This window comes from Prionailurus bengalensis, chromosome X, assembly GCF_016509475.1.
Source record: "Prionailurus bengalensis isolate Pbe53 chromosome X, Fcat_Pben_1.1_paternal_pri, whole genome shotgun sequence".
NCBI lineage: Eukaryota > Metazoa > Chordata > Mammalia > Carnivora > Felidae > Prionailurus > Prionailurus bengalensis.
This window is the reverse complement of record NC_057361.1, coordinates 83,886,592-83,901,704: the sequence shown is the minus strand read 5'-3', so window position 1 is coordinate 83,901,704 and position 15,113 is coordinate 83,886,592. Positions and strand designations below refer to the sequence as shown.

Sequence of the window (15,113 nt, the reverse complement as noted above, 5' to 3'; positions counted from 1 at the left end):
ATGAAAAAGGATCATAAAGGAATAATATAAAATACTGTATTCCATTATATTAGATAACTTAGGTGAAATGGACAAATTACCAGAAATACACAAACTGCCAAAACTATCTCAAGAAAAAATAGATAATCTGAAGAAATTTATAGCAAGTGAAGAGATTGAATAAGTAATAATAATAATAATAATAATAAAACTACCTACAAAGAAAATGTAGGCCTACATGTCTTCACTACTGAATTCTACCAAACATTTAAAGAAGAATCTTTTGGGGCGCCTGGGTGGCGCAGTCGGTTAAGCGTCCGACTTCAGCCAGGTCACGATCTCGCGGTCCGGGAGTTCGAGCCCCGCGTCAGGCTCTGGGCTGATGGCTCAGAGCCTGGAGCCTGTTTCCGATTCTGTGTCTCCCTCTCTCTCTGCCCCTCCCCCGTTCATGCTCTGTCTCTCTCTGTCCCAAAAATAAATAAACTTTGAAAAAAAAATTAAAAAAAAAAAAAGAAGAATCTTTTGGGGCACCTGGGTGGCTCAGATGGTTAAGCAATCGACTTCAGCTCAGGTCATGATCTCACACTCCATGAGTTTGAGCCCCACGTCGGGCTCTGTGCTGACAGCTCAGAGCCTGGAGCCTGCTTTGGATTCTGTGTCTCTCTCTCTCTCTTCCCCTCCCCTGCTCATTCTCTGTCTCTCTCTGTCTCAAAAATAAAAATAAAAACATTTAAAAAAATAAATAAGAATCTTTCACAGACTCTTCCAAACAATAGAAAATGAAAGAATATAGCTCTCATTTTATGAGATCAGTATTACACTAATACCAGACAAAACCAGACAAAGACATGACAAGAAAAACTATCAACCAGAATCTCTTATAGAAATGGATGCAAAAATCCCCCAAAGAAATACGAGGAAAACAATCTTGGTAACATAAAAAAGCAATTACACATCACGACTACCTGGGATTTATCCTAGAATGCAAGGTTGGTTTAACATCCCTAAATCAGGAACCTCCTCAACATGATAAAGGGCATCCATTACCAAAAACCCCAGCTGGCATCAGACTTAGTGCTGAATATACTGGATGCCTTACCCGTAGGATCAGGAACAAGACAAAGATGTGTGTTCTCACCATTTCTATTTAACATTGCACTGAACGTTTTAGCCAGGGCAATTAGTCAAGAAAAACAAATGAAAAGCATCCAGATTGAAAAATAAGAAGTAGAACCATATTTACAGATGACATTATCTTGTACATAGAAAGTTTTATGGGATCCACTGATAAACTAATAGAACAAGTAACTTCAGCATGGTTGTAGGATGCAAGGTCAATATACTAAACTCAGTTACGTTTCTATACACCTGCAATGAACAATCTGAAAAGGAAATTAAGACAACAATTCTATGTATACTAGCATCAAAAGAATAAAATACTTAGAAATAAATTTAATAAGGAAAGTCCAAAATTTATATTTTGAATACTGCAAAACATTATTGAAAGAAATTAAAGAAGATGGGGTGCCTCGTTGGCTCAGTCAGAAGAGCATGCAACTCGATCTCGTGGGTCATGAGTTCGAGCCCCATGTTGGATGTGGAGATTACCAAAAAATAAATCTATAAAATTTGGGGCACCTGGCTGGCTCTGTTGGTAGAACATGTGACTCTTGATCTCACAGACATGAGTTCAAGCCCACACTAGTCATAGAGCTTACTGAAGAAAAAAAAAAAAAAGATGCAATTAAATGGAAAAAGGTATCCCATGTTCATGAATTCAAAATGTTTTTAAAAAAATTTTAATGTTTATTTTTGAGAGAGAGACACAGTGCATGAGTGGGGGAGGGGCAGAGAGTGAGGAAGACACAGAATCTGAAGCAGGCTCCAGGCTCTGGACTGTCAACACAGAGCCTGATGCGGGGCTTAAACTCACAAACTGCAAGATCATGACCTGAGCTGAAGTCGGACGCTTAACTGACTGAGCCACCCAGGAGCCCCTGGATTTAAAATTTTAATATTGTTAAAATGGCAATACTCCCCAAATTGATCTACAGATTCAGTGCAATGCCTTTCAGAATCCCATCTGATTACTTCGTGCAAGTTGATGGACTGATTCTAAAATTTATGGCATTGCAAGGAACCTTAAATAGCCAAAACAATCTTGGAAAACAGTAAAGTACATCAAACCATTTTCTGGTTTTGAAGCTTACTACAAAGCAGTGATAATCAAGACCATGTGATACTCATACAAGAGAGACATATAGGTCAGTGGGATTGAACCAAGAGTGCAGAAATAAAACCATGTGTCAGCCAATTTTGAACAAAGGTGCCAAGACCATTCAATGGAAAAAAAATCATCCTTTCACAAATAGTGCTAGAACAATTAGTGACTTGCAAACTAATAAAATTAGATCCTTACCTCACAGGATACACAAAAAAAATTAACTAAAAATAAATCAGAGATCTAAATATAAAATATAAAATAATACAACTATTAGAAAAAAACATAGGGGCGCCTGGGTGGCTCAGTTGGTTGAGCAACCAACTTCGGCTCAGGTCATGATCTCACGGTTTGTGAGTTCGAGCCCTACGTCAGATTCTGTGCTGACAGCTCAGAGCCTGGAGCCTGCTTCTGATTCTGTGTCTTCCTCTCTCTCTGCCCCTCCCGGACTCATGCTCTGTCTCTGTCTCAGAAATAAATAAACATTTAAAAAATTGTTTAAAAAAAAAAACATAGGGGTAAATCTTCATGACCTTTGATATGGCTAAGGATTCTTAGATATGACACCAAAAGCATGACCAACAAAAGAAAAACTACATTGAACTTCATCAAAACTAAAATCTTTTGAGCATCAAAATACACCATCTGGAATGTGAAAAGCCAACCCCACAGAATGGGAGAAAATATATACAGGTCATATATTTGATATGAACTTGTAAATGAAATAAAAACTTGTAACTCAATAATAAAAAGGCAAACATCCCAATTTAAAATGGGAAAAGTATTTGAATAGACATTTTTCCAAATAAGATATACAAATGGCCAATAAACACATGAAGAAATTTCCAACATCATTAGTCATCAGGGAAATGCAAATCAAAACCACAATGAGATACCATTTCACCCATTAAAATGGCTAGAATCAAAAAGTCAGATAATAAAAAGTGTTCTTAATAATATGGGGAAAATGGAACCCTTACACACTGCTGATGGGAATGTCAAATGTTCAGCCATTTTAGAAAACAGTATAGCAATTCCTGAAACAATTAAGCACGGAATTACTGTATGATCCAGCAATTAAATTCCCAGATATCTACCCAAGTGAAATAAGAACATGAGTCCTCATAAAACTTGTTCATAGCAGCACTATTCATAATAAGTAAAATATGGAAACAGCCCAAATATCCATCAATGGATTAATGGATAAACAAAATGTGGCATATCCATACAATAGAATATTGTTCAGCCATAAAAAGAAATTGCTGCACAATTGATGAACCTTGAAAACATATGCTAAGTAAAAGAAGCCAGTCACAAAGACATTTTATACAAGCACACTCTTATGAAATGTCCAAGATAGGGAAATATGTAGAGTCTGAATGTAGATTAGTATTTTCTTAGAGCTGGAGGGACAGAGACATGGGAGGAGGGGTCATAGCTAAGGTTATGGTGTTTGTTTTTGACTTGAAAATGTTCTAAAATTGACTATGGTGATAGTTGCACATATCTAAATATAGTAAAAACCACTGAATTGTGCACTTTAAGTAGGTGAATTGTCTGGTATGTGAATTATATCTCAATAAAAAAAAGAAGTTTTTAAAAAAGAAGTAACATCCATTCTGAGATGGATGAGTAAGGGTTATCCAGGCTAAGTGTGTGAGGAGTGATTGAGAGAATGCTTCAGTCAGGGAGAACCGTGGGAACCAAGATCAGGACTCAAAAGGGAATGGACCTTTGAAGAAATAACAGGAATTCTTTCAGCATCACAATGATGTTGGATGATGTTGTTGTTGTTAATATTTATTAAATACCAACTGTTACAGAGTAAATATTAGGAGCAAGGGCTTTGATCTTAGGCAGGCATTGATTGCATTTAATAGCTGGGTGACCTTGGCCAAGACACTTTCTCTTAGCTTCACTTTCATTTTTTATTAAGTAGTAGGCTAATTACATAACATCTGGAAAGGACTGAGAGTTCATGGAAGGGAAAAGGACTCTAGGTCCAAGAAAAAAAATTGACAGTTACAAAGCAAGGATGGTACAATTATCCATTAGGAGAAATTTTTAAAAATAATTATTTCTTAAAAACCCAGATAGCAGGAAGCTTGGTGAGATATCAAAATGCCATTTAAAAAGACATGATCGGGGCGCCTGGGTGGCTCAGTCAGTTGAGCGACCGACTTCGGCTCAGGTCATGATTTCAGGGTTTGTGAGTTCGAGCCCCACATTGGGCTCTGTGCTGACAGCTCAGAGCCTGGAGCCTGCTTCTGATTCTGTGTCTCCCTCTCTCTCTGCCCCTCCCCCACTCATGCTCTGTCTCTCTCTGTCTCAGAAATAAATAAACATTAAAAAAATAATAAAAGAAAGACATGATCACTCCTTTTAGTGAGCTAAAGGGCTTCATTTTGATGTTTGTGGGTATGGATATGTATGTGTGTGTATGTATTTTTATACTATATCTCCTGTCCTTCATTTTTCTTTTAATCACAGCATAGTGAACGTGTAGTACATATGGATCTACCTTATTCCTTTAAAGATTCTTTACCCACACTGTACTGAAAATACTGCGGGGAGTGGGGTGCAGGCAATATATTTGAATAGACATTTCTCAAAGTAAAATGTACAAATGGCTAATAAGTACACAAAAGACACTCCATACCCAACTATATTATCCATCAAATGGTGCAGCTGTTTTTGCTAGGGCTGTTGCAAAACGCTGGTGTCAGAGCATCAAATAACTGCTTTTGGACACTGTTATGTGTGAGATGCCCCAACCTCCCTCAACCCTTACCCTACCTTTAACTTTGCTTGTAAAGGGAATGGACCAGTTTTTCTCTTGGCTTTTGCCTTTTCCTTTTATAGAGGCAAAGATGATTATGTGTGTATGGGATTTGAGGCTGGCTTTTAAACACACACTCTCCTATCAGTTTCTCAGTGAAAAAATTTGCATAAAATTACTCCTGTCATTAGCATCCTGATAAATGCATTGGTTGTGCTCCTCTACTTTTATTTTGTGCATCATGGTAGCTATCTCTTATTGTAACATTAAAGTTCCTCATAGACTATTTACTTTTAGTTTCTTAGTTGTTCTTTTCAGTTAATTGGGATTCATTCAAAATTCTATGTATTAAGTAAAAATTAGAAAGTTACAAATGCCCTGTTGACACTCTACAGTATAATGCATTATCTGCTTTATTTACCTTGGAATTATAAATCCAAATTTGTGATGTTAGGAAAGGCTTGCCATTCACATTAAAATTTACTGCACAGAGGGGTGCCTGGGTGGCTCAGTTGGTTGAGTGTCTGACTTCAGCTCAGGTCATTATCTCACAGTTCGTGGGTTCGAGCCCCGCATCGGGCTCTGTGCTGACATCTCAGAGCCTGGAGCCTGCTTTGGATTTTGTGGCTCCCTCTCTCTCTACCCCTCCCCCATTCATGCTCTGTCTCTGTCTCTAAAAAATGAATAAACCTTTAAAAATTTAAAATTTACTACACAGAGAAAACCGTTACTGGGAGAGTCAATCTACTTTGAATTCTGAGCATCCCTGCACATTTTTATTGGGTATACCAAGAATGTAAGACCCTGACCACTCTACGCAGGCAGGCCATGTGTCAGAGTTGTGTTTGCAACAAGCAACTTGGAAGAACAAGGTAACATCTTTCCCTGGACACAGAGCAGGCTTGCTTTTGTTTACCATGAAAGTGATAAAATCTCCAAATACAAGGTTTCTTTCCTGTTACACAAAGCACTGCATGTGCGGACATCCATAAAAGAGCCTGTGTCACCCCATGGAACTTGAAGATCATGGAGAAATAACACAAACCGATATGAAGCTCTGGCTATGGCTTTTGCCATGAGTAATATTATAATCTCTGACCTGGGATTCTAGTCATCTTTTGCCAGTATCCATTAAACAGTAGCAGGTTAATTTGTTAATTTGTAAGTAGGGTAAAATCCCAGATGGCATAATTCTTGACAGGTGTTTCCAGATATTATTCCTAAATCAGTTATGCTAGGGGAATGTTTCCCACTAAGATGATTTTTGCCACATCTGTGTACCACCTCTGCTATTAGTATTGTGTTCTACCTCATGTCTGTCTTCAAAGTGACTTACTCACTTAATTTGAATACTATTTTTTAAAAGGAAACTTTATAACAACACCCTGAATCTATACTATAATCATTTGCCTGAAACAGAGTATTCATTAATATACATTCAAATAAACACATGGACATCACAATTATATATATATATATATAATATATTTTATATATTATATATAAATTTTTATAAATATTTATAAATATTTTAATATATTTGTGTACTTTCTAAAATCTAAAATTATTCCCACCTACCACCAGGCCCTCTAACGCCAACCTGATTGAATCCACAGTTGTCATGGCTCGGACAGACTATCACAACCAATGCTTTTAGTTACTCAATTTTGAGGTCTTCTTTCATATAAAAAGTTCTCATCAAGTACCCTTGTGAAGGAAAATAAAAGGAAGAAAGGAAGTCTAGTGCTCTGACCTGCTATAGGGACTTTTGTCATCCTCCAGGTAAGTATATCCAGGACAGCCTGGTCATCAGCAAAGGAGAGTCTAGTGCCTGCTTCATCTGAATCAGAGAAACCAAAGTCAGACCCACCATGGAGAGGAGTGTGGTTTGAATGAGCCTTTCTATATCCTACCTGAGTACCACTCCTTTGAGTGCCAGGGGATTGGATCCATCTTGTCTTAGAAAACTGACTTAGTGAGCCCCTGGAAGCTTTTTACTCCAGTCAGAATCCAGCCCGACTAGCATCCATCAGGCTGTTACAACTTTGAAGAATAGTCTAAAGTCATGAATTGCCCAAAAAAGAGCAGCACAGAATAATTAAATAACACACTACTGGAAAAACTGTGAGCCATATATACATATACAGATATCTATATAGGTGCGTAGATTTGGATGCAGATATACACAGTTTTACATAGCACTTTCACATTTCCAGGTAAGGATGGCAGTATCCCCAAATCTGACTTGAACTTCCCTTTAATTTGTTTAATGTTTATTTATTTATGAGAGAGAGACAGAGTGTGAGCAGTGGTGGGGCAGAGAGAGATGGAGACACAGAATCTGAAGCAGAACCTCCCTTTAAAATTTACCCAGGTCTAGAGGCATCTGTGGAACTGGTGAGGAGGGCCTGTCACCAGTCTTCTGGGAGAGATCACTCACCCTAAGGAAATAGTCAGAAGATAAAACCATAATCTTTAGACTCAAAGAGAAGCAATTCTGATTAAAGCATAACATCTGTTACTCAGACTTGTCTTCTGGTCCAATCCCCAACTTGATGCATTGTGTCGGAGTCTTAACTGTCAAGATACCTATAAGATATGGCCCAAGTTTCCCTGCATAACTATGTAAATTTAAGAAATGGGCATTCTCCCCCCTTCTGTGGGTCTGAGGATTCAGCCCACTGGGTGTTCCAAAGAAATATGTTAGGCTTCACTATTCGAGAATTCCAGAACATTATCAGCCCATAGGCAGGGGCCTGGATGAAGGGGCAGAACTATCCAATATACAAGACAATATCAAAGGGATAATAAAGGGAGGTTGGGCAGGCACAGAAGGAAAGGAACATAAAGGTGGCACTCACCTAACAGTTGCCTGGATTTATTCTTAAGTACAGGTGAGAACTACTTTCTCTATCATCCCAAATAGCTGATACAAATCCCTTGGGAATTGGGATCCTACATGGGCTGATGGGGGGGAAAAACCTGCTAAAGTAGAGCTCACAGTGATTACCTTATTTGGTCCTCATATATCCCTTAGAGATCAGAGTCTCTATTTTACAGATGAGAAAAAATATAAATTTATTCTTCTAGCTAAGTGGTCTGGTGGTAATTTGGAATTCACATTTGCTTCTAAAATTCTCTCAACAAATATTAAGTGCCCCAGTGCGTTTAGAAATAAATTAAATACTGTTAGTTATTTCTTTTTTGTTATAAAACTTTTATTATTTTAACAATAATGTGTGTACATTCTAGGAATAAGAAAAAATACAAATAAGCAGAGTAAAAAATTACTCATAATCCTACAAATGATTATACTTTTTGTCTTTCATCCTTCACACGTTTTTCTGTGCATATAGGTAATATACAAATGTATTCTTTCTTTCAAAAATATGATATTCACATATTACTTAGTAAGTTTTTTTTTCATTTTATATCCTGTCAGGAACCTCTTTTTGTACAAATGAGTAAAGCTCTACTATTAAAAGGCAGAGACTTGTGTATTGTTCAAAATATGATAAAAATGAGATGCAGATTAACAAGAAATGCATCTAAAATCACTAATAGCAACAAATTAAAAGTAGAAAGGTGGAAAAAGGTATATCAAGAAAATGCAAATCAAAGGAAAGCTAAATGGCAATATCAGAAAAAAATAAAATCAAGGCAAACTACATTAAATAGGGATAAGGATGGTTTCGGTTAACCTTCCAACGCATCACTATAAGTTTGTTTCTTACTCTCCTTATCTCCTCTATTTCACTCACTTCTCTAAACATATCTTCCTTGCTTAAATGCCTGTTGTGTATATCTTCTTTAAATTCCTGCAAAGACTGAATCAGTCTTTCTCTAAAAGTTCCTTCCGTTTTTTCCTCCTCCTCTGGCTCTTCTTCCACCTCTGGCTTTTCCTCAGGCTTTGGCTCTTCCTCAAGCTTTGGTTCACTCTCATTTTCTGGTTTTCCTTCAATTTTTTGACAGGATTTCATCTTGTGAGTCTCTCCCTTCCTTTCTTCCTTCTTTCCTTTTCCTTTTTTTTTTTTTTTTTGATTTATTCCTCTCTGAATACAATTACTGCTAGGAAGCAAGGTGACCATAAGTCAAATATTTGGTGAATGGACCAGTGCTCTGGACAGAGGTCTCAGAATTTGCTTTCTTTGATTCAGAGCTATCATCAAATATCTTCCACTTGGGAGACTCAATCAGCAATCAGAGTTTCCCTGAGCCGGCGGCTCTTACCTCCATTTTCTACCTTCCTACCTGTCTCTTGTCCCTCCCTGCAGCCTTTTTCAAGGTCTCCCCCCCCCCCCCACTTTTCCACGCCGGACAAAACCCAAGACCCTCCTAGAACAGCGTAAGTTGGAGAATAGGCGGTGTGTGTGTGTGGGGGGGGGCGGGTAGGAAGAGTGGGGCCCACGACCTCTGACATGTGCATGCCTCACCTTGACACCAGGGGTATTTATAACATTTCCCTCATATACCTGTACTGATCCGAACAGTTTCTTCCTTGCCTCTTCTAGCCTTGTGTAGTGCTAAGAATAACAGACCTGCGGACAAACAGAAAACGGGAGTAGAGTGGGATGTGTTGGAGATGGGGGGAGGGGTGGCAGTAGGGGAGGGGCGAACGCTTGGTGGGGCGACCAGCACCTTGTACCTTTTTCCTCATTAAGGTACTTGGTTATGACAACTTTCCCACTTTCTGCTTCTCCCACTTCTTCCACCCCCACCCCCGCCCCACAGTACAATTTAGCTGGAATTTCCCAACAGACAAGGAGTAAGAAAAGCAGATTATTTCCAAACTATCTTTAAGACTGGGGCAGGGGTTGGGGGGGAGGGGAGGTGTTGGGAAAGCAGTCTGAAGTGGCAGAGAATAATTATTTTTAAACTATCACAGTTCTCCTTCTCCTTCTTCCCGGACCCCTAGGCCCTTTCCCAATGGTCATCACTTTCTGTAGACTTGGAGGTAGGAGGTGGAGAGATGGCTTTGACCAGGTCTCTGCCCTAGGCCACTCCCACCCTAGAAGTCCCCAGGCAGCACCTATTTTGATACCAACCTGCAGAATTCCGTCAAGGTAACTCCTCTTTCCACTGCCCTCAGGCTCTGCGGTTTGCCTGCTAAAGAAAAGGTGATACCCAGACGCGAACAAGGACCAGACTAGCAGGACTTCGGTACACGTCGACTCCTGGTCACGTGAGATCTACGTCACCAGCGAGCTCGGGTCCCCAATCTCCACTCCGACCAAAAGCGCGGCAGTTGTGCGCCCGCCCTCCTGCCCCCTCCCCTGTTATACATCTGGCCTTGTCCTTCTTTGTTATTGTTGCCTATCCGAAATGGCAAAATGTTATTCGCCTTTCTGACTACTGGGGAATAGCTGCATCTTTTCTTTCTGGAGCTACTAACTTTTCTACTTCTTTTAAGAATTGCCGCTTCGTGCCTTCAGCTCCCAAGATTAAGAACTCCTCCATCCATCACCCCTCCTCCAGCCTCCATTTCATATACAGTCTGGTCCTTGGCTCCTGTGTACAAGGTTTGTTTGGCAAGGGTTTGTAAAAAAAAAAAAAAAGAGCCTGGGACAGGGGTGAGATTTTTTTTTTTTTTCAACGTTTATTTATTTTTGGGACAGAGAGAGACAGAGCATGAACGGGGGAGGGGCAGAGAGAGAGGGAGACACAGAATCGGAAACAGGCTCCAGGCTCTGAGCCATCAGCCCAGAGCCCGACGCGGGGCTCGAACTCACGGACCGCGAGATCGGGACCTGGCTGAAGTCGGACGTTTAACCGACTGCGCCACCCAGGCGCCCCAGGGGTGAGATTTTTAAATGTAGTTTTCGCTTTGTTCTTAATACTTTTATATTCTCTTTTTTAAAACAAAAGTAACATGTTTTTTTTATAGTTGGAAAAAACAAAGACAAAATTAGTTAAATGTATGAACACGTGTGCAGTCCTGAGAGTATTTCCTGGCATATTGTAAGTGCTCTAAAAGTGCAAGCCATTATTATATTAGGATTTCATTTGGGGAAAATAATTGAAAAAAAAAAAAAAGAAAGTAATATTTGACTCCAGAGCCTGGGTAGTGATATTTGCCAGGAAGCTGTGCTGCCTACAGAATCATCAATTGTCAGGTACATATTATGATCCAAAATTTCCTCATCTGAAAGGTAATAATAACGTATGCCTCATAGAACTGACTTTTGGAAGTTCTAAATGATACTTGGCTCAAAGCCTTTGGCTCATATAGTCTTCAACAGATATTGATTACCTTTCAGCCTCACTTCAGTCTTTATTTTAAGTCACAAATTTTCCAATAAAAGTTACATAGTTCTCAGAGGTAACATTTAAAAAATAACAGGAGGTGACATACATGTATTTTTTTTTAAATAAGGTTTGTTGCCTTTTTGTGAGACAGATTAAAGAGGTTAATAGATTATGTGGAAAGAAAAAAAACTTCACCTCATGTTGTTTTATTTCACTTACTCTTCTTTCATATTATTCTGTCTTCTGGGAAGCATGTGTATTTGAGTACCAGAAAACCCAAGATATAATGGTTTGGGTCTCCCAGACAGAACACTGGCTTGACAAGATATGTTAGTCCCAGGCCAGACCTAGAACTGACTGTGTGACCCTTAGTAAGTGTAGAAAGCAAAATGAACTCTCTCATGTCAAGCAGAAGCCTGTGTCAAGCAGGGCCCGGTGTCAAGCAATGACACAAGTATTTAAAGGTACAGCAAGTAGTTAAAGGACATCTCACTGCGACCAGCACCAGCTGATGACGCTACAGAACTGATAAGCGGAATCAGAGGAGGTCTGCAGGGATCAAGACTGATTAAATCCCTTTAAAAAGGGGATTATTTTTTGCAGCAAACTGTCAGACTCTTCAGATATGACACCACTACTGAAAAGGAGGAACCTCCTTCACATAAGACATGAGATTCCTTTGGAGGAATTTAAAGGAAAGGGTGGACTGCCAGGCCAACAGGAACTCAGAGAAGGCAATGGCCAGTTAGCACAAAATACTCAGAGAAACCTTCAAGGAGGAAAAAGACCTTGACATGAGCCTTAGAAGGTACACAGGACCTAAATGGAGGGTGGGAAGGAAAGAAGAGAACAGTCAAACTGAACCTAGACCCTGGGTCTTTACCATCGCCCTGGCCTGTCTCATGCTGCGTTGCTGGGTAGAAGTCCACTTGTTCCTCCTTAGGGGGACTTAGGTTAACATTTTTTAACTGTTTTTATTATTTTTTTTTTGAGAGAGAGAGACACAAAGTGTGAACAGGGGAGGAGCAGAGAGAGAGGGAGACACAGAGTCTGAAGCAGGCTCCAGGCTCTGAGCTGTCAGCACAGAGCCGGACGCAGGGTTCCAACTCACAAACCGCAAGATCATGACCTGAGCCTAAGCCAGATGCTTACCTGACTGAGCCACCCAGACGCCCCAAGCACTTTTTAGCATGTTCTGCACTTAACCCCAAGGAATTTCTCACTTATTTTCAGGTCATGGAAACTGAATTGGTCAACCTTTCTGGAAAGTGCATACTTAAGCAATTGCTAAGTATTTAAAATATGCATTCCCTTCAGCCTGTAAACCCATTCTTAGCTACTCATCCTAGAAAGTATTTAATGGTAGTCACAATGATTTACAATGCCAAAGTTTATAGATCTGGATTCCTAGCTTCAATCCTTTGACTTGGACTTGAATGCAAAGAGAAGCCACAAGTGAAAAACAGCAATGATGGAACAGAAAGAGAGAATTGTTCTAGGCAGTAGCAGACATGCACCCAAGCATGTGCATAAACACATTTGCATTCACACATGTGTGTGCACATTCTCATGAGCCAAGCAGTTTTCCACATAATTGTGATAGACGATAAAGAAACAAACTTCATGATATTGTTAAAACAATTCAAACTACACCAATAGTGTATACCATTTAGAAATGAAAATAACCATTATATTATACATACATACAAATTTCATTTGATGAAATTTGGTTAAAAAAGAGGTAAATTTAGAGGTGCCTGGGGGACTCAGTCTGTTCATTAAGAATCCGACTCTTGTTTCGGCTCAGGTCATGATCTCACAGTTTGTGAGATAAAGCCCCGTGTCAGGCTCTACATTGACAGTGAGGATCCTGCTTGGGATTCTCTTCCTCTTTCACTGCCCCTCACCCACTTGTGCTCTCTCTTTTACCCAAAATAAATAAATAAACATTTTTTTTTCAAAAAGTAAATTTAAAGTGGGGTGCCTGCATGGCTAAGTCAGTTAAACATCCGACTTCAGCTCAGGTCATGATCTCACGGTCCGTGAGTTTGAGCCCCATGTCAGGCTTTGTGTTGTCAGTTCAGAGCCTGAAGCCTGCTTCAGATTCTGTGTCTCCCTCTCTCTCTGCCCCTCCCCCACTTGCACTCTGTCTCTATCAAAAAATGAATAAACGTTAAAAAAATTTTTTAAAGTAAATTGAAAGTTAACATATGCAAAAAAGAGGTTAGAGAGGGAGGGAGCCAAAGGATAAGAGACTCTTAAAAACTGAGAACAAACTGAGGGTTGATGGGGGGTGGGAGGGAGGGGAGGTGGGTGATGGGTATTGAGGAGGGCACCTTTTGGGATGAGCACTGGGTGTTGTATGGAAACCAATCTGACAATAAATTTCGCATTAAAAAAAAGAAAGTTAACATATGCAGTACTACATTTCTGTAACAACATACATGTATTTATTTGTGTGCATTCATTTTTTTTAAGTTTCTTAATTTATTTTTAGAGAAGGGGAGGGGCAGAGAAAAGTAGAGAAGAATGCCAAGCAGGCTCCTGCTGCCAGCGCCATGCCAGATGCAGGATTCCAACTCAGGAACTGTGAGATCATGAACTGAGCCAATGTCGAGAGTCAGATGCTTAACCGACCAAGCTGCCCAGGTGCCTTATTTTTGTGCATTTAAAATATAAGCATATAATTAAATTGCACCATAACATAATAAAGTCCACAAAATTAATTACTATAAAATTCCAGGTTATATCATTGAAAGATGCATGAATGACTGATATGAGCCTGTTTAATTAGCTGGATGCACAACTTAAATCCATCAGGGACTCAGCAGTGTTTTGAGACCACCTTGTCACAGTTGTTTACTCAGCAGTGGTGCTTAAATGTTATCCTCTCATTTCCGCCTCTCTCTAGGCCCTATTGCCCATCATATTACAGTAAAACCTTGGGTTGCGAGTAACTTGTAATGCGAATATTCTGCAAGATGAGCAAACATTTCTAATAATATTGAACTTGTTAAAGGAACAATCTCTTCCAATACAAGTAGTACACAATGCTGAACATCACATGCTCACAACTGAGCCAATGGTTCTTGAAATTCGCTTTGATATACAAGTGCTTTGGATTACAAGCATGTTTCCAGAAGGAGTTATACTCACAAACCAAGGTTTTACTGTATATCAAAAGTCATGTTATCGTGGGGTCTTACTGTATTTTTATATCATAGTAGAAATGTGAATGAATATATACTGAACTATTCCCATAATACATAGTTAAGAATGAGTATTTAATATAAAGGCAACTTTCACTTCTTAAGTGTTGCATTTATATGTTGCAGGGAGTATGGCCTGAGTTGCAAAAGATGAGTCCACAAACAAAGTGCAGTTAAGTGAACGTTCTCATACTCGAGTTGGAATGAGTCCCGGACTCCAGAATGAAGCTTCTTTTTATTAGGATAATTGCTAAAGACTACGTGCATAAAGTCAGCTAAAGCAAGTGTGTTAATCAATCTAATGGTTTAGCTTTTCAAGGTTGAATTTCTAGTTAATTGGTTTCTATAACACTAGGAAAGGTCAGGTGTGAAGGAGGATCCAGCCCTGGACAATGTTAATGGCTCTAGGCATTCTTTATGAGCCTCAGCCCAGCTGTTCAGTTGTGTAAACATGTCCTAAGACCTTGAACCTTCTCCAGCCCTTCCCTTTTGAAGTCTTTCCCTTTGATGCTTCTATCCTGCATCTCCCACATTTATATACTTACATTTTATATTTAATAGTCATGTATTAATAATATTTAGAAAAATGAGACAAACCTTTGAAAACATGGAGAAGAAATAAAATATCCTACAAATATAAGTCAACCATATATTTATTGGAATGGAAGTGTTACAAAAT

General features: G+C 39.3%; 1 protein-coding gene and 1 long non-coding RNA gene across 3 annotated transcripts; both read right to left on the bottom strand.

Moving 5' to 3' along the window:
- Positions 1-634: 634 nt before the first annotated feature.
- On the bottom strand, positions 635-10,387 carry LOC122477798. Of its 2 annotated transcripts, XR_006295763.1 has the most exons (5): positions 10,025-10,387; positions 9,452-9,517; positions 7,350-7,420; positions 6,733-6,819; positions 635-682 (listed from the first exon to the last, which is right to left on the bottom strand). It is a non-coding gene; the product is annotated as an uncharacterized LOC122477798 (long non-coding RNA). The 2 variants fall into 2 exon arrangements; XR_006295764.1 differs by lacking the exon at positions 7,350-7,420 and having other exon boundaries at positions 10,025-10,386.
- TCEAL9 (transcription elongation factor A like 9) lies at positions 7,434-9,233 on the bottom strand. The gene has a single exon (XM_043571196.1). The coding sequence runs from the start codon at positions 9,065-9,067 to the stop codon at positions 8,645-8,647; it is 423 nt and encodes a 140-aa protein (XP_043427131.1). The 5' UTR covers positions 9,068-9,233; the 3' UTR covers positions 7,434-8,644.
- Positions 10,388-15,113: the final 4,726 nt, after the last annotated feature.

Coding starts and splice junctions, on each gene's coding strand:
- TCEAL9 (XM_043571196.1), bottom strand. CDS start 9,067: ATGGTCACCTTGCTTCCTAGCAGTAATTGTATTCAGAGAGGAATAAAT.